The sequence below is a fragment of the Haliotis cracherodii genome, unplaced genomic scaffold (assembly GCF_022045235.1).
Source record: "Haliotis cracherodii isolate W230 unplaced genomic scaffold, xgHalCrac1.p SCAF_4, whole genome shotgun sequence".
In the NCBI taxonomy this organism is placed as follows: domain Eukaryota; kingdom Metazoa; phylum Mollusca; class Gastropoda; order Lepetellida; family Haliotidae; genus Haliotis; species Haliotis cracherodii.
Window position 1 is genome coordinate 40,840,643 of NW_027266297.1, and position 20,410 is coordinate 40,861,052.

At 41.1% G+C, this 20,410-nt stretch overlaps 1 protein-coding gene across 2 annotated transcripts; it reads right to left on the reverse strand.

Moving 5' to 3' along the window:
* Nucleotides 1–4,079: 4,079 nt before the first annotated feature.
* On the reverse strand, nt 4,080–17,819 carry LOC139479079 (uncharacterized). Of its 2 annotated transcripts, none has more exons than XR_011654341.1 (13): nt 17,720–17,819; nt 17,092–17,244; nt 14,369–14,448; nt 13,976–14,105; nt 13,245–13,376; nt 11,589–11,606; nt 10,923–11,140; nt 9,920–10,065; nt 9,332–9,471; nt 8,740–8,833; nt 7,432–7,588; nt 4,391–4,466; nt 4,080–4,233 (listed from the first exon to the last, which is right to left on the reverse strand). XR_011654341.1 is itself a non-coding variant. In XM_071261834.1 (13 exons), exons 1-12 carry the CDS (start codon nt 17,787–17,789, stop codon nt 4,446–4,448), a joined length of 1,359 nt encoding a protein of 452 aa, XP_071117935.1. In that variant the 5' UTR covers nt 17,790–17,819; the 3' UTR covers nt 4,080–4,233; nt 4,402–4,445. The 2 variants fall into 2 exon arrangements, 1 of the variants encoding a protein (XP_071117935.1); XM_071261834.1 differs by having other exon boundaries at nt 4,402–4,466.
* Nucleotides 17,820–20,410: the final 2,591 nt, after the last annotated feature.

Sequence of the window (20,410 nt, forward strand, 5' to 3'; positions counted from 1 at the left end):
ACTACCCTTGATGAAAGGGGAAAAGTCAGACAGTCAGACGTTGTTGACAGTCGGCCTGTCCTGTCTTAACGTTACCAGATGTACACACAACTTCATATATGCAAACGTTACCAGATGTACACACAACTTCATATATGCAAAACAACTGCCAACACAAATTGTTTTTAATTGCTTTTCGCATCAATCCAGAGTAACTACCCTTGATGAAAGGGGAAAAGTCAGACAGTCAGACGTTGTTGACAGTCAGCCTGTCCTGTCTTAACGTTACCAGATGTACACACAACTTCATATATGCAAACGTTACCAGATGTACACACAACTTCATATATGCAAAACAACTGCCAACACAAATTGTTTTTAATTGCTTTTCGCATCAATCCAGAGTAACTACCCTTGATGAAAGGGGAAAAGTCAGACAGTCAGACGTTGTTGACAGTCGGCCTGTCCTGTCTTAACGTTACCAGATGTACACACAACTTCATATATGCAAACGTTACCAGATGTACACACAACTTCATATATGCAAAGAAACTGCCAACACAAATTGTTTTTAATTGCTTTTCGCATCAATCCAGAGTAACTACCCTTGATGAAAGGGGAAAAGTCAGACAGTCAGACGTTGTTGACAGTCAGCCTGTCCTGTCTTAACGTTACCAGATGTACACACAACTTCATATATGCAAACGTTACCAGATGTACACACAACTTCATATATGCAAAACAACTGCCAACACAAATTGTTTTTAATTGCTTTTCGCATCAATCCAGAGTAACTACCCTTGATGAAAGGGGAAAAGTCAGACAGTCAGACGTTGTTGACAGTCGGCCTGTCCTGTCTTAACGTTACCAGATGTACACACAACTTCATATATGCAAACGTTACCAGATGTACACACAACTTCATATATGCAAAGAAACTGCCAACACAAATTGTTTTTAATTGCTTTTCGCATCAATCCAGAGTAACTACCCTTGATGAAAGGGGAAAAGTCAGACAGTCAGACGTTGTTGACAGTCAGCCTGTCCTGTCTTAACGTTACCAGATGTACACACAACTTCATATATGCAAACGTTACCAGATGTACACACAACTTCATATATGCAAAACAACTGCCAACACAAATTGTTTTTAATTGCTTTTCGCATCAATCCAGAGTAACTACCCTTGATGAAAGGGGAAAAGTCAGACAGTCAGACGTTGTTGACAGTCGGCCTGTCCTGTCTTAACGTTACCAGATGTACACACAACTTCATATATGCAAACGTTACCAGATGTACACACAACTTCATATATGCAAAACAACTGCCAACACAAATTGTTTTTAATTGCTTTTCGCATCAATCCAGAGTAACTACCCTTGATGAAAGGGGAAAAGTCAGACAGTCAGATGTTGTTGACAGTCGGCCTGTCCTGTCTTAACGTTACCAGATGTACACACAACTTCATATATGCAAACGTTACCAGATGTACACACAACTTCATATATGCAAAACAACTGCCAACACAAATTGTTTTTAATTGCTTTTCGCATCAATCCAGAGTAACTACCCTTGATGAAAGGGGAAAAGTCAGACAGTCAGACGTTGTTGACAGTCGGCCTGTCCTGTCTTAACGTTACCAGATGTACATACAACAACAAAACGAAACAAGGTAACAATTCGAACATATTTCGGCCAAATACAACTGTTTTAATTTGTTGAAAAGATTCCAAGCCGCAGAGATCTCTCATACATTACTCTACAAATACAGACATCGAAAGTGATCTCGCTTGGCTTGTCCCCTCGCAAAATTGTTTCGCAATTTATACTTGGTATATCTCCAAAGTTGCCAAAACGTATAAAATGGCTCAGCTACGTCACAGTTGACACTCATGTTCAGTATATTAGACTATTCTTTTCATAATGATAGCCATTATCCCAGTAGTTCCCCAGACTCCCGTTGGTAATTCTGATTCGATCGCCGAATGACAAGGGCGACGCCATGTTTGTTTATAAACAGTGAAAGTGGTCCCTATTTGACCTTTGATATTTGCATCTCTATCCGCATATGACGCCCGTGGATATCGTTTTTATCCGTTGGCTTTATCCAGCCGAGAAACCAACCCGTTATATGATAAACAGGTTTATTTGACAGAACGTCTTCCAGTTTGGCATAGAAATTGAATAATGGTTTCTTTTATGTTGCTATTTTGAAATAGTTAGTTCATGAATTACGTCCCCACACATATCTATCCGAGTATTGCATGATGTCATACGAACCATGAGGACGTCAGCTTATGCCTGAGAGGCAGGAGGAAAAACAGCTAAGCAGCATCAACAGACCATTAATGAAGTACGGTCCATGTTCCGCAGCCATGTCGATCACTCTACCTTCTGACAACATGCAGGTGTGAGGTGTGTGGAATGGTTGTTTGGCCGGGTACTGCTAGAGAGTGTTGTTTGTGTTTCCAATACAAATGCCATGCTGAAAATCGCTGCTGGTGTCTTAGAGTAAAGCAACGTCACCAGAACTTGATAACAGTCGCATCGCTGGTTACGGAACAAAACACAGCTTCAGGTAATGGAAATGGACGTGTGAAAGTCCATGCCCGTATGACGATATTACACATGATCCACAAGTGTTCCATATGGACCTGGTCGTCTTGGTGATTCCCTGGGGTACGTGTGGGACTACATGTGGTACATATGGTCCTGGTCGTCATGGTGATTCCCTGGGGTAAGTGTGGGACTACATGTGGTACATATGGACCTGGTCGTCAAGGTGATTCCCTGGGGTAAGTGTGGACCTACACGTGGTACATATGGACCTGGTCGTCATGGTGATTCCCTGGGGTAAGTGTGGACCTACACGTGGTACATATGGACGTAGTCGTCATGGTGATTCCCTGGGGTAAGTGTTGACCTACACGTGGTACATATCTTCGTCTGATATTACTGTTACTATCACAACGCTTACTATCAATTATACAGGGTGTATTAATACTTCTGTTTCACTGCTGCTGAAAAGGGGCGGTGGGGTAGCTCAGTGGTTAAAGCGTTCGCTCGTCAAGCCGAAGACCCGGGTTTTATTCCCCACACGGGTTCAAGGTGTGAAGCCGATTTCTGGTGCCCCCAGCCGTGATGGTGCTGAAATAATGCTAAAAGCGGCGTAAAACCACATTCAGTCATGCACTCAATGATGCTATAAGCATTACTACGTGTGGGTCAACCACTTCCACAACTTACCACTACCACTTGCTTACAAGTATCAACAATTTGGAATTTGGTAACTGCGGCTTGAGGACAAAAGCAAAAATTTTGCGGCTTGATTTACTAATTTCCGTTCGTATAATTCAAATTTGATTTCATCTATTTTAATGACAGTGTTTGTATAAGATGTTTTCGCATGAGACGAAGACGTTGTTGACATTTACTGTAAATGGTGTCTGTGTTGTAATTCCTGTTGACTTCAGAGTCAATAACATTTCACATTTTACATATTTCTGGTCGTACAATAAGTGTGCTGTATCTACTGGATTGCTTTCTTCAGGTTCAAAGACCGCCTCCGTGGTCTAGTGGTAGAGCGTCCGCCCGGAGAGCGGAAGGTTCGATCCCCGGCCGCGTCATACCAAAATACGTTAAAAGATGGTACTTGTTGTTACCCTGTCTGGCGCTCGGCATAAAGGGCTAAAACAATGACTGGTTGGCTCGGAGTCAGTATTCTGTGTCTGAGTGGGGTATTCACGTAAAACTGCGGCATGATATCTCAGTGGGCTAGCACTATAAATTGGCATCAGTCCGGACTAGTACAAACAGCCACACCCACACGCACACCCACACCCCCCCACACACATACACGTGCATGCACGTCGCTATTTGAGTGCAACGTTAAATCCCATTTCACCTCACCTCTTTAGGTTCAACAGGAAGTGATTGTCACTATTGTCATTACACCATGTTGTAAAATGATCAATGATCAATTTGTGTAAGTCTGATTCGGAATACTTCATCTGACCGACAAGTGATGCGTCATCTGCAAACTTTAACAGGTATGCAGTTTGGATAAAGTCATCGGTTAAAAGTAGAGACAACAGCGACCATTTCAAGTAGAGAGAAGGTGACACTTTTGTTTATTTCAAGTGAACAGGTTTTCTTTTGAACAATGTGAATTCATAGTTTGGATTGGGTGCTGTGTCAGATAAATGGTTTCAAAAGCATCGTTGACTGGCTGCTGTGAATGCTCGCTCTTATTTTCTGAAATTAATTTAAAAAAAGGAAATAATGTTAAACGTTGTCTATCTCCAGTTTATCATGAACATTCATTTACTAATTTACTACCGCCTGATTATAATGCCGATTGGTTTGAATATTTAATAAGCTCGTTAATAATGATTGACATATATGTTCTCACCATACACTGACCTTCATATGACCTATCTTGTGACCTGTCATATCCGTCAGTCGCCTTATCCCCGCCGAGGACACTTCTGTGGAAGAAAGTAATCATGGCTACATAATATGCTGTTATTACCAACCTGATAGTGTTGACTGTCTAATCGAATTAAAAGGTAGTCCTAAAGGTAGTCATTGTCCTAAAAGGATGGACCCTGAGCCAACCACGCTCTCTACTTCATATCACATAGCGATATATCAACTTCTTTCACACGTAGTATTTAACGTTTGTATTCAACTACTTGGGACTGTCAAGACTCATCATACTGCAACCAGGGCGGTCGGGTAGTCCAGTGGTTAAAGCGTTCGCTCGTCACGCCGAAGACCCGGGTTCGATTCCCGACATGGGTACAATGTGTGGTGTCCCCCGCCGTGATATTGCTGGAATATTGCTAAAAGCGGCGTAAAATCATACTCAGTCAGTCACACTGCAACCAACATGCTGATCATATAATCACATGTGACGTTTAATATCTATATTGCCTTTGCATGTGTTTGTGATGCGTACCATAGAGTGGATCAGGATACGCACTCCGTTCCGCGTCATCAGGTGTCATCACTATTATACAGTGCTTCAGAAACACATGCTTATGATATGATTGGAATCGTATGGACTTACGTGTGTCTAGTGATCATTGTATTTCAAGACGTTAACACCAAAAGATAAAACTTTCCTTTTCAAGCAAATATAATATTTTCAAGATGTTGATGTGGTATACTATTGGACACGAATTTCTAAGGTCTAAGATCACCATCACCTTGTTACTCTATAGACAAAACATGGAGATCACCATCACCTTGTCACTCCAAAGACAAAACATGGAGAGCATCATCACCTTGTTACTCCATAGATAAAAGATGGAGATTACCATCACCTTTTTACTCTATAGACAAACCATTGAGATCATCATTACCTTGTTACTCCAAAGACAAAACATGGATATCACCATCACCTTGTCACTCCAAAGACAAAATATGGAGATCATCATCACCTTGTTACTCCAAAGACAAAACATGGAGATCATCATCACCTTGTTACTCCATAGATAAAAGATGGAGATTACCATCACCTTGTTACTCTATAGACAAACCATTGAGATCATCATCACCTTGTTACTCCATAGACAAAACATGGATATCACCATCACCTTGCCACTCCAAAGACAAAACATGGAGATCACCATCACCTTGTCACTCCAAAGACAAAACATGGAGATCATCATCACCTTGTTACTCCATAGATAAAATATGGAGATTACCATCACCTTGTTACTCTATAGACAAACCATTGAGATCATCATCACCTTGTTACTCCATAGACAAAACATGGATATCACCATCACCTTGTCACTCCATAGACAAAACATGGAGATCACCATCACCTTGTCACTCCAAAGACAAAACATGGATATCACCATCACCTTGTCACTCTATAGAACAAAACATGGAGATCACCATCACCTTTTTACTCCATAGACAAAACACAAAAAACTGTTTAATGTAAGCAGCTTTGAGGAAGTTACTATATTTAGATGCAAGTGTGATATGTAAATTTACGGAATACCATGGACTGATATTTTGTAATGTTCTAGTGCCGCTAGACTGGTGAGGGCACTATGTAAAGGGGTTCCTGTATCTAGTTAGACTGCATATATTGTGGCATAAGAGAGTGCCTGTCTAAATCTCACATTTCCATTTCAAGAGCAGCTTTGCCCGTCTCGGAAGCTTGACCGCTATCGCCGCTGGCTGAATATGTTTTATTATGACTTTTGCTATGACCGCTGTTTTTTTGTATTTGATACTGACCACTGCCATCATATTATGTATTGCCATTGAATATTGTACTACCATTCTATTATGTACTGCCAATGTTGTGCAGTAATGGTACAATGCTCTTCATAATCCTAAACTAGTATTTTACAATCGCTAGCACATTGTAAATATACATGCTGATGGAAATTATGGCGACACATGTTTTCCCAAAAAAATTAAAATTATTCACTTGTCAGAATATTTAAAAATGAGTCCCATCAATTCCAAGAGCAAGGTAATTGAAATGCTTGTTCAACGAATTTATAATTTTCAAACAACTCTCCATTCCTGAAAGAAAAAGGGAGCGTATCAACAATTGAATGACGTAACATATATGTTTTAATATGAGCTTTCTGTCTACAGATGTTTAAGAGGTTTGACTGCTCCTCCAAGACTTCGTCCAAGAGGGTGTCCTCAGTGCTTCGCGTTTCATAGCCTCAAGATCGCGTTGCATAACGTGGCCTCCTTCTTTATAGCAACTACGTGAATTCACTGCCAGTCAAGCAGCAAAAAGTCCTAGGTGATACATAAGCCCACATTCTTAATGGACAATATTCAACAGCGTTTAGCTCAACCCGACCTGAATGTGGTTTTGTCGACTTTGTAGACGGGTGGATTTATACCCCGAGACCAGCTGTCGTAGACTATTACGTTTTGTTAAAAATAACTGCCTGCATCATTGTACTACTGGGGACTCAACATAACATTTATATATTGACTGAGTGATTGGTTTGTTGTTTAACGCCGCACTCAGCAATATTCCAGCTAAATGACGGCGGTCTGTAAATAATCGAGTCTGGACCACACAATCCAGTGATTAATATCATGAGCATCGATCCACACAATTGGGATTGGGATCAACCAAGTCAGCGAGCCTGACCACCCGATCCTGTTAGTCGCCTTTACGACAAGCATAGTCGCCTTTTACGGCAAGCATGGGTTGCTGAAGACCTCTTCTACCCCGGATCTTCACGGGTCTAAAATTTATATAACACCGAAAGCTGATCATGAGACTTACTTATGATGATCAACCGGCTGATTATATGGGCGTGGCTAGCTGTTCATGTTCAACAACTGATAGTTTGCCAGGGCCATATGATTTCTTACATGCCGCCGTGATATAACGGGATTATTGCTGTCTGCTGTGTATAACAATATTCACTCTCACTTTGTAATACGTGTACTAACCTGTGTCTCATGTCTCAGCATGTGCGAGGGCCCAAGAGCACAACTGAACACCACTTCTGTGTACCCCGGCAGATGAAACATGGGGAATGTATACGATTGGATCACGCCAGAGGCTTTGTGCATTATTCCAAAGCGGAGGTCTCTCCTCAGAGAACAACTGTAAGAGATAAATGGGTATGTTATAACATATCCGAGGAAGAAAATATTTACCAAATTTTGTCAGCTCTCAAATTTCCAGTGTGTGTGTTACCAGTAATATCGTTATCATGTCTGTCTGTCTGTTGTTGTTTAACGCTACACTCAGCACTATTCCAGCTATATGATGGCGGTCTGTACATAATCGAGTCTGGACCAGACAATACAGTGATTGACACCATGAGCTCCAATCCACGCAATTGGGATCAATGACATGCATGAACCAAGTCAGCGAGCCTGACCACGCGATCCCGTTAGTCGCCTCTTACGACAAGCATAGTCCCCTTTTACGGCAAGCATGGGTTGCTCAAGACCTATTCTACCCCGGATCCAAGGTCGTGTAAACAACATTGTGCAAGGGGATACATATACAACCAAATCATTATTAACCGAGTGTCAGTAAGTCGATCGGAAATCGTAGTATAAGTGTATTGCAAACGTTAAATGTTCACTTGTAATACATAATTGCCAAAAAACATCTTCTTCTGTCATAATTGCTTACAAAAGATTTATATGTAAAAAATGTTAAGTACTACGAGCTTGCTGTGACATTGACGGATTTCAATTTGAAGTGTTGAATTATTTTATTTTGATTACTTTGTAATACCAGTAACACATTGTGAGAAAATGGAGACGAACCTGATTGTCACACTGAAGTGTACACCTTATATAAACCTGATTCCAATGTTGTTGGGTTCTTTAAATGCTTAATCTTTGTAAAAGGGTATAATGATGACATATTTACCCACGCAAAGAATAATCACGCCTATAGGAAGGCTGATATAAGTTTGATAGCATCACGAGAAATTGATGCCAAATTTTAGCCTCACCAACCCGTGGAGATAATATTTACAATGTCAAGATTCGTTTTTGAAAAGGGATGTAAACAAACAATGTGAAATAAAGATAAAAACTTCAGATTCGAGGATCCTGACTTTGGGCATGCAGATTGTGGACAGGTTGGGTGTGATGTCCATGTTTCTGTCCCAGGTAAACGTCAGTGTTTTCTACCCCACCAAATTATGTTTTAATTACAACTTATGGTCCTTGAAATGCCTTTTCATCACATTGCATGTTAAGTAGGGCATTGGGCTTGAGTGACATCAAACTGACCCGGAGTCGTCGGTCATTTGTACAGTAACATTTCCATCTGGAGATGCAGCTTGACAGCTCCAAAAGTGAAAGTATGGATTGTCAACATCATCCCCTGCAACAAGAAGGTGGACAAGATTATCTAAAAAATAATACATGGAGAATGACGCTGTGTATGTCTCCAGATGCATTTGTGTGTTTTCCAAAACTTCCTTAACCTGTCCTCCCTTTGACGACCCTCCTCCCCCCTGGTTCGAGTCTTGTACCTACAAACTAGGTTAAATATAACAAATGTTATATAAGGGATAACACTTTCTTAGTAAAGTACAGGTTCTTGTACTTATGGGGGTTTGAGCCTGGACGGGACACAACCCCCCCCCAAAAAAAAACAGTTACTGAGCGCAGATCTTCTGGTTCAATCATTTCGGAGTGTATTTGTTTTGATAATACGAGATGCTTTGTTCCTTGTCGTCATGAACAGCAGCACAGCAGTAGACTAAATGTTCCTGAACACAATTACCCTGGAACATTCGGCTGAAGAGGAACTCTATATAATTTAGACAGTGTCACGTGTTTGGTCCTAGAAATATCAACATGCTTGATTCAGTCAAACCTTCTTGAAGCGTGGCCACCAGCCGGACTGGAACACCAAGGCTGAGATTCGTGACCGGTTCCAGAGAGTCAGGAATTGCGAGGTATGTCCGTACACTGACTCTTGTCTGTGTGGCAACTGTTGAGGACCTCTCTCGAATTCTGAAACCAGTAAAACATAATTAACCCTTCATACACATAACACTATTTCCTAAATGTAGTTTACATATTTTGATCCGTATGATATTTATCCAATGGGCAAGTAGCTACGATCTATCACTTTGGTCTTTAATACATTATCTTTAAAATACCTCCCAAAGATGCAACTGTTGCTGTTGTCATTGAACTGTCATTTATCAACACCGCTCTCATCCCTGGCACTAAGAAAAATATGTTGTGCCCAAACATTTCAGCCAAATAGCTAGGATCTCACGCAAACTAGTTAAATATTCATATGTAAACATTGACGAGGGGAGAAATTACAGTCCTCATCCCGGGTATATTGTTCCACAAGAACCTATGCTCCTGGTACATCGAGTCAGCCAGAACAAATCTTCAGGGGAAACATGTCTACTCTCCCATCAGCAATGTCGGTTAAAAAAATGCATACCCCTCTATCTTGACTCTCTCAGTGTCCTCATATACAGCATCAACTTCAGACAGATCACACTGGACTTGAAGTTCTTCGTCTTCAAACGATACCACGTCCTTTTTCTTCTGAAGCCTGAACGTCCATTTCAGGATCCTTTTCTCAACCTTGTGTTATGGGAACAAACAAATAACCACAATGAAAGGAAAAACGTCGTTCGATTTTTCTCCAAAGCCGTTTTAATTTCTCATTTAGTTTCTCATCGATCGGCCGAAACACATGGACGTAGCAAAATAAGCTTTTTTTATTGTTCGCCCATATCTACCTGGAATACAACAAACAAAATATCAAGAGAGATATGTTGTTTTTTTATCCAACTCGATATTAAAATTTACATGGAAGATCAAAGATTGTTGAGTAATGTTATCAATATTGGTGTCTATAGTGTGTTTGAAGTCAGGATATAGCAACATACAATGACAGTGTTTAATCATTATCATGGTGTGACAGTTAAATGTGGGAGAAAATTCCTAAAGGGGTGAAGACAGTTACCACTCTGGGGAGACCTACAGCATGGACTCATGGCCGAATCCGGGATCAAGTTGTTTTATGCTGATTCCGATTACTGGGTCTCTTTCTGGTCCCGAAATGAATTCAGGTTTTTATTGACGATCTATTCTTATGTAACTGTTCATACACAATATTCATATTCACGTTAAGTGTATGGGGGCGGTCGGGTAGCCTAGTAGTTAAATCGTTCGCTCGTCACGCCGAAGACCCGGGTTCGATTCCCGACATGGGTACAATGTGTGAAGCCCATTTGTGGTGTCCCCCCCCCCCCCCCCCCCCCACCCCCCCCCCCACCCCCCCCCCCCACCCCGTGATATTGCTGGAATATTGCTAAAAGCGGCGTAAAACCCCACTCACTCACTCACTCACTCACTCACTCGTTAAGTGTATGCTGTAGGCAAAGGCCGACACCTGTCAACTGAAGTTGAAGCTCTGTGAGGTACTACATTCTTACTATTTCTGCAGGACAATCGGATTCCAAAACTCCCGATACGTTTTGAATCTCAAGATTTAAGCGCATTTCCTTGCCCCAGCGAAATTTATCCGTGCCACATTTAGGACTGATCTCCCCTTCAGCGTTCACGGCTCCGATATTCCAGAAATCGACGCCTTTGCGGTCGAACGAAGCCATCAGAGAGTAGCCTCCCCTTGCTTTCGTGCAGTAGAATGACGCTGCAACCACGTTATGCAAAACAATATATGTATCCTCCCCGTCTACAGGGTACAAAAATGCTATACAATGACAATACTATAAAGTAAATTTCGGAAAACCCTGATTCTGAGATGGATGACTTTATGAAGATTTATATACCAGTAAATCATCAGTAAGTTAAGGTTATTTACATATACGGTGATACAATTACGAGTTTCCTTGTATTACCTTTTTGTAATTCAGAAATGTTAACCCTTAAAATCGTCACTGAAGTTCCGATTGACGTAACGAATACATAGCGCAAATGCATCGTGTTGTTTTCTTATTTGAGTATCGTTAGAATGCAAAGTGACAACACTCAATTTTATCTTAATATATGTACTTAGCAATACCTGTAGAAACTGACAGACTCGTGAAGCGGTAACTTTGAACCAAAAGATTACATTCATTTGTCAAACATTTTCTTACCTGTAGGTTTTGCTAGGCCTGGAAAATAAACGTAAGTATGTAGTATATAGTATTTTTTGTTTGTTCGTAGTGTTTTGTTGCCGCACTCAGCAATATTCCAGCTATATGAGAGCGGTCTGTAAATAATCGAGTCTTGACCAGACAATCCAGTGATTGGCATTATAAACATCGATCCACGCAATTGGGATCGATGACATGTATCAACCAAGTCAGCGAGCCTGACTACCCGAGTGTAGCAAGCATGGGTTGCTGAAGACCTATTCTAACCCGGATCTTCACGGGTCGTCTATCTATCTATCTATCTATCTATCTATCTATCTATCTATCTAAAAGCACAGTAAAGTTCTAACTCTCGGGCACAACATTGTAAAAATTAAATAAGTGGAGTAAGTAACACAATGTTAATTGGCTTGCGCTTTCAACTCGTACCACATATGAGTCTCATCAGGCCATAACATATATACATATATATTCTGCAATAAAAGTGTTACAACGAATTTATCTTGCCGACATGTTTCAATCTGCCATTGCAAAAGTGTTAAACCAAATTGAAAAATAATAGAAAAAAAGCATTGTCGCATGACCTTTGACTACAGTGATAAAATGTTAGTTGGATTGCCGTCTAGTTGGATTGTCGTTTGATTGTCATTTGATTGTCGTTTGATTGTCGTCTTGTTGGATTGTCGTTTGATTGTCGTTTGATTGTCGTCTGATTGTCGTTTGATTGTCGTTTAATTGTCGTCTTGTTGGATTGTCGTTTGATTGTCGTTGGAATGTCGTTGGATTGGTTTTGGATTGTCGTCTTGTTGGATTGTCGTTGGATTCTCGTCTTTTTTGACTGGCGTTTGATTTGCGTTTGATTGTCGTCTTGTTGGATTGTCGTTTGATTGTCGTTTGATTGACGTTGGATTCTCGTCTTGTTGGATTGTCGTTTGATTGTCGTTTGGTTGTCGTTGGATTGTCTGAACCATCACGGGGGCACGACCACAATTAAACATCGCATCACTGAATGCTTCTAAACCTACCCTTCAAAGTATTGTATTTTTTTTTGGGGGGGGGGGGGGGGGCGATTCGGTTGTGCAGAGTTGCGTCCCTTGGGCAAGCCAGAAACTTATGATTGTGGGTTCGAATCCAGGTTCGCCCCGATTAGGTTTCTAGGCTTGTCAGCATCATACCCGTGCTCGTTGGTTTCACCGAAGTGGTAAACGTCTGAGGCCTGCATCACTTCGGGATTTCCTCCCACATTAAGCTGACACGCGGCGATATGACTGGAATACTGTCAAAAGCGGCGTTGAACCCAACTCACTCACTCACTCAACCTTCAGCGCCGTACGATACATGGCAGAAAAACATAGTTTTATGCATGTGTGAAATTCCAGTGGATAATGAGACCTTCGCTTAATTCTAACTTAAGAAGATGTTGAGGAATATGTAATACTTTGGGAAGCTAGTTAGTATTCACTTCTTACTCACGTTTATGGGCGGTCGGGTACCCTAGTGGTTAAAGCGTTCGCTCGTTACGCCGAAGACCCGGGTTCGATTCCTGACATGGGTACAATGTGTGAAGCCCATTTCTGGTGTCCCCCGCCGTGATATTGCTGGAATATTGCTAAAAGCGGCGTTAAACCAAACTGAGTCACTCACTCACTTACTCACGTTTATCACACCTATCTCCACCCCATCCCGGATCACATCCATACGGACAGGTATGGGTTACATTACAAACATAGCCCAGGTAGCAGTGACACTTGCGATCACATTCATCGCCAGTCCATCCAGGTTCACAATCTGAAATATCACAGAATCTTGGCTTTAACGTTGTTATAATCCAACTGTATGACGACTGCCTGTAAATAGTCGAGTATGGACCAGACAATCTAGTGAATAGCATCATGATCAACGCATTTGGGATATGACGACATACATCAACCAAGAAGGCAAGCCTGACCACCTGATCCCGTGAGAGTCAATGCTCGATCAGTGGATTGTCTGGTCCAGATTCAATTATTTACAGACCGCCGTCATACAGCTGGCATACTGCTGAATGCGGCGTTAAACAACAAACAAACAAACATTTGACCACATACAAGACTAAACACTCAACGGGAGTGAAACTCCACATCATAGTACTTTTCTCAAAAGAAGCCTACCACCATGGAAAATTGCAATATCAAAATTGGTATTGAAAATTGCCTCAACTCACTAAGAGGGCGTTGTTAGAAACAGTGTTTGGTCGTCAATTTGACGTGAGTAGTAAAACCAAATGTGCATGTGAATGTGGTATTAAACATTTAGTCACCCTTAAGTAGCTCTCAAATGATTCCTTGTCATATTTGAAGAAATAAGTGCATCTGATGTATCGTGGTATACAGGCGTAAGTTCCTTACCAGCTTCTTTCCAGCATACGTAAGAGTAACGTAGAAAACAAAAGTTCGGTTTCCAATCGCCAGTTTCGAGCATAATTGTGCATGGCTCCCTCGACCTATCAGGTGAATTACGCCAGTTCGCATATGTTAACTGAAACAAAAACAAGTGAGATTAAGTCTGTCTGTCCGTCTGTACATGATTAATATATATATATGGTGCAAGAATTAATGAGAATTGCAAAGGCAAGTCATATTTTTAACCTGAAAATCACGGAAACATATGGTAAGTCAAAATAGCTAATTGCATTCTGCATGTCCTCTGTCTTCCCATTTCTGGCCTTTTATGGTAGGAAGTATTCAACATTTTATCAGCACTTTGCTTAAATTACTTGTGTGATGACCTTTATTTCTCACCGTATAAAGATCGTCCCAGTTATATTGACCATATCTGCGACGCAAACCAATCCACGCGTTCCCGCTACCATGGATGAGATCTAGAAATGATCCAAATGATGAAACAAAGGTCGAGCATAGGGGACATGTATGTACAGCTTGAGTGTAAGTTCATAGGGGACATGTATGTACAGCTTGAGTGTAAGTTCATGGGGGACATGTATGTACAGCTTCAGTGTAGGTTCATAGGGGACATGTATGTACAGCTTGAGTGTAGGTTCAAAGGGGACATGTATGTACGACTTGAGTGTAAGTTCATAGGTGACATGTATGTACAGCTTGAGTGTAGGTTCATAGGGGACATGTATGTACGACTTGAGTGTAAGTTCATAGGTGACATGAAGTACGACTTGAGTGTAAGTTCATAGGTGACATGTATGTACAGCTTGAGTGTAGGTTGATGGGGGACATGTATGTACGACTTGAGTGTAAGTTCATAGGTGACATGTATGTACGACTTGAGTGTAGGTTCATAGGGGACGTGTTTGTACATCTTGAGTGTAGGTTCATAGGGGACATGTATGTACGACTTGAGTGTAAGTTCATAGGTGACATATATCTACAGCTTGAGAGTAAGTTCATGGGGGACATTTATGTACGACTTGAGGGTAGGTTCATAGGGGACGTGTTTGTACATCTTGAGGGTACGTTTATGGGGGACAGGTATATACAGTTTGAGGGTAAGTACAAGGGGGACATTTATACACAGCTTGAGGGTAAGTTCAAGGGGTCTTACATTTACAGCTTGAGGGTAACTTCATGGAGGACTTGGATGTACAACTTGAGGGTAGATTCATAGGGGACTTGTTTGTACATCTTGAGGGTAGGGTAAAGTCATGGGTGGCATGTATGTACAACATGAGTGTAGTTTCATGGTGGACGGTTGTACAACTGGAGAGGAGATTCGTGGGGTCATAACGGCATGTACAGTTTGAGAGAATTCTGGTTTACATGTACGAGTCTAATGTTTATAGAAAAGTGATTCTTCCTCATCATTGTCTGGTGGTATTCTGATAAAATCCTCACTTTCTCGGTCACAGAATGATATTACTCCAATATTATATATGTGACAATACATGTTGTTGCAGAGTGAGTGAGTGAGTATGGTTTTACGCCGCTTTCAGCAATATTCCCGCAATATCACGGCGCTTGACACCTGTTGTGCAGAGAGGACGAGATATCAGCTGAGAGAGTGTCGTTCATGTTGACAATGTAGCTGCTTCTCAACCACTGACTATGAAACCAAATTGTCTGCTTCCATATCACAAGTGTGACATCATAACATGTGCACTGTAGTATATAACTAAACCTTGCAAGGCTTGATCCGTTTTCTTGTGTGGTAACTAGTTGATGTTGGCTTACAACAGCTGTTATACAATTCTAATACGTACCTCTGCTATATGCAAATAAAAAATAATGATGTTTGACTTTACATGGGGATATCACAAACTATTAGTGTCGGTGTTTCCTCAATGCAAATGGCTTTCACTCATTATCTCTACTAAGACCAAAGAGGAAATGTTTTAAAGCGCCACGGTAGTATGGAAATAATCATGATGTGTTTTCAAAGTAGGCTTCAATAATCTGTAGATCCTACTGCTAAATTACAAATTCATTTAAAGCCAGTAAATTCAAGATATTTTATGGATGCCTTCTTTATTCTATAATCATCCGACGTGTATACCGTTGCCATGCAGGAGTGGCCTTGCGGCAACAGTTTTATAGATGAAATTTCCGCTCTATAAACGCCAGAATAAAAATAAATCATGAACATCTACCACCATGTCAAAATCAGCCATCCCAGACCACATCATCAAGTGCCCTGATCACAATCTCATGTGGGACAATTTACAAATCCAAAAAAGATATCTCCATGTCTTCCCCAATCGAAACGTAGAATCACAATCTCATGTGGGACAATTTACAATTCCAGTAAAGATATCTCCATGACTGCACCAAACGAAACGTAGAATCACAATTTCATGTGGGACAATTTACAAATCCTGTAAAGATATCTCCATGACTTCACCAAACGAAACGTAGATTCACAATTTCATGTGGGACAATTTACAAATCCTGTAAAAAAATATCCATGACTTACGAATCCTATAAAGATATTTCCATGGCTTCACCAAACGAAACGTAGAATCACAATTTCATGTGGAACAATTTACAAATCCTGTAAAGATAATCTACATGACTTCACCAAACGAAACGTAGAATCACAATTTCATGTGGGACAATTTACAAATCCTGTAAAAAAATATCCATGACTTCACTAAACGAAACGTAGCAGAAGTCGTTAAAATCCACCGACACAAGCCCCCACGCAGCAGAGAACAAGGACACCGCATGCAATCTGTCTACAATGAATCGATAATACAATACAACACTCCAGCTATGAGCTCAAATTAATCCTATAAAATTGTATAAGGATCCTAACCGAAACGTCATCGAAATAGAATAAAGAAGTTAATCCATTATATAATTTTTTCTGAGTGTTACTTTCCAAATTCTGAGAATGTCAGACAAACAGTTCATTTTCACGCCGTCAGTGTTACAGGTAACATTGCTCTGCATAGAAAACGCAGTATGTTTATCTCCCAAATGTTACCTAACAGTTGTCTCGTCAACGTTTCCGCCAAAGTGTTTGGCGATTATCATGACTTTAATACATCACATACCTTGAACGGCTTCATTTTCTTCCTTGTTCTCAATCATTGCTAGGGAAGCAGCATACCGGTCTCTACATCTACCAGACGCTATGTCTCTCTTAGCTTTTTCTTCCACAAATATGTAGCACTTTGCATTCACCTCTGTCCAGTCTTCCGGGCAGTCTGAGAAAGGTAACATGGCATTATGTCCAATCGTATTGTGCTTTGCCTGTAAATGTGGAATCTCCTGTTACATTGGCGATCCAAAATATGTTGAATGAATAAATAATTAAGTAATGTTCAGTAATAGTGAGTGAGTATTGTTTTACGCCGCTTTTAGCAATATTCCAGCAATATCACGGCGGGGGACACCAGACATAGGCTTCACACATTTAACTCAAATATGTTGGAAGTCTCTTTAACAGAATAGTCACGATCTACCCTGATTGCCACCAGACACCAGAAATGGGCTTCACACATTGTACCCATGTCGGAAATCGAACCCGGGTCTTCGGCGTGACCAGCGAACGCTTTAACCACTAGGCTACCCGACCGCCCCCGTTCCGTAATAGCCTCGATCGGTACATACCGTACATTCTCAAAATAGGTGAATTACGTTTGAAGAGATGAAATTAAAGTCTGCATGCTAAATTCATACCATGGTATCTTCCAGCGTCAGAGGGGTTGGTAAGAAAGGCTAAAAGAATGAACAGAAGAACCACATCCATTTCTGTCGAGACATACGGAGAGAGTGTCAAACTATCGTCTCTGGCGTGCAGGTCATAGACCCAAAACTGTCATGAACCGGACGCAAATAATGACTTCCATGCCGTGAGTTTGAATATCAGTGCAATTATAGCTGATTTGCACACATTAAATATAAGTCAACATTTTAGAATCTGAATCGGCATATTAAGTTGTTAACTAAATTGGCCCCTGATGTGTGCCGGGCAAGAGAAACACGCTCAGGTTTACTTGACAGAAAGTCTTCAGTTAGGCATTGATACTGAATGACGATTGTCTAACACATTGACATTATGAAATACGGCACAATTAGTTTAGGAACGTCGACGTGAAAACATAGCCCCTCAGGCATATCAATCCGTGGTTTGTTAGCTGTCCCAACAGACATGAGGATGTCAGCTTTCGCCATGGACGTACATGGATAAAAAAAAGCAGCAACAGGAATTATATGGGATATGCCGTCTGACAGGTGAATGTACAAGTGTGTTGGTCGTACTTTGGTATGTCACTTGCAAATCTTCTACTGTCGCTGTGCTAGAGTAAGCAACAACGTCAACGCGCCAACAATGTCCCGTCGCTTTCTCAAGGTACAGTAGACTACGGTTATAGCGAATTCAAAGGGACCACAAATTCTGGTTCGTTACAACCTTAATTCGTTATAAGTATATATACAGCATATGTACAGCAAATGACAGGGATCTAAAAACCAGTTCGTTATATCCGCCAGTTCGTTATAAGCGTGTTCGTTATAACCGTAGTTTACTGTAATGCACCTTCAATTAACAGTAAAGGATGTCTCACAGACAATGCCCTTATCATGATATATCATTACGTGTATTGTGTTTTGTTTTATTCAAGATGGCGGACGTTTCCGAGCGAAAACGTATATAACGAACTGATTTATCCGGTCCCTTGTAGTTCGTTATATCCATGTTCTACTTTATCATTATGCATTGAAAATGTGAGTACAGTGTGTGTCATCCTGATTTTAAGGATTATTCGTGTCCGATATTTTGAATTTCTCGTGCGTAAGGGACCGTTTCGTTGTTGTCTAAGCTGATCCCTTGGGGTAGGTATGGACCAGTACCTTGAACAGGTTGGTTGGTTTGGTTGGTTTGCTGCTTAACGCAAAAAACACAATATCTCCAACCTTGAATTCGGTAGACCAATTGTGATGTGCCTTTCCTATTTGCTTTCTCACTAAATGGGTGGTTATGTACTCTGGCAAAGTCCTGGTTCATGATAACTTATCTGTCTTCGATTGGTAGTTGCACGCTAGTTACATGATATCTCTGAGTGAGTTGACATTCTTGGGAGAGCCTATATCCAGGTTATGTCTGCCTAGTTGCTGGTTAGCTTTCAGAAATAGGAATCCTGGAGCTGGATGATGCCCCCACATAGTGACAGTAAAGCATCGTTCAAAAGTCCTTGCTTCTCACATTCTATGAAACAGGTGATGGTGAATGAAGAGACAGTTTCGCATATAACATAGATAATTTCATTGTAACGCTGACATCTGCGGCAAAGGACGTTTCGATAGAAGGTACAGGTTTTGATGTTGATGTGGGTGTAGCTGGGTGTGCACAAACTTCAGTTATGCCCAATGATGACGGACGAAGTTTCACTGTATTGTCAATGTCCAGATCATAGAAGTATCTGTTAGTTTGGTATTCAGTGGGATCTCCAAAGGTACTTCTGTAATAACTCCATCAAGATCTATTCATTCACAGTTTTGCTAAAAGGGTTCTTGACGTACAACAAGTAGTATATCAGAGGAGATACTGACCTCTCTGAGGCCAAGAAGAACGTGGCGAAGAGCCTTGCATGCACCAAAATATGAGCACAAACCTTATATATTGGTAGGCCTAGATTCTGTCGCGATGCAATTAGACTTGCCTTCAATGTGCCATTGGACCACACACCCATCCTAGGGGATTTGTTGATGCCAGACAAATGACATTTTTTAGGCTGTGAGGAGTAGGTTGTTGTTCTTTTAAGCAGTGAGACGTCAGTTTGTGTCTCATCCACAGAACAAATGATCCGCAAGTCTGGCAACAAAACCTTTCTGAATCAGATGACCGAGGACCCTACACTTCAGTTCTTCCAAGCATGTTTCAGAACCTTGCATACCCTCAGCACGACGAGTGTAAACCCTTACACCCCAATAATTCATAGAGTTATGAGGGAGCGGTATTTGGTGGAATACCTTTAGTAGGTCAGTTTTGTCAATAAACTTCCAACATCCATTCATGCAGGACATTGTCTAAATAAGGCATTTGCTGTAGGTACCCACTTCACCGACTGACTTTGTATGTCGACTGCCACCGTTCGGCTTAAAAACCATAAAGACGAGAGTTAAGAACTCGACACTGACGTCAACCTGTGTTTCAGTTCGTCAATCTTTGATTGTAGTTCTGTGAGCAATGCTCTGTTGAAGTGGAGGACTTGACCTTTTCTTTGTGTGTGGCAGAGTAGGCCCCACATTCACAACAGCTTCTATCGTATCACTTGCTCCACTGCATTAGGAGACAGTGGCATCAAATACCTTGGCAAACTGTTGATAAAGGGGAAAAGACTTTCACCTGGGACAACTGATACTTGAGGC

Coding starts and splice junctions, on each gene's coding strand:
- LOC139479079 (XM_071261834.1), bottom strand. CDS start 17,789: ATGGATGTGGTTCTTCTGTTCATTCTTTTAGCCTTTCTTACCAACCCC. Junction 13,377..13,975: donor CGTATGCTGGAAAGAAGCTG/GTAAGGAACTTA, acceptor GTGATATTTCAG/ATTGTGAACCTGGATGGACT. Junction 9,472..9,919: donor GAGAGAGTCAAGATAGAGGG/GTATGCATTTTT, acceptor TACTGGTTTCAG/AATTCGAGAGAGGTCCTCAA.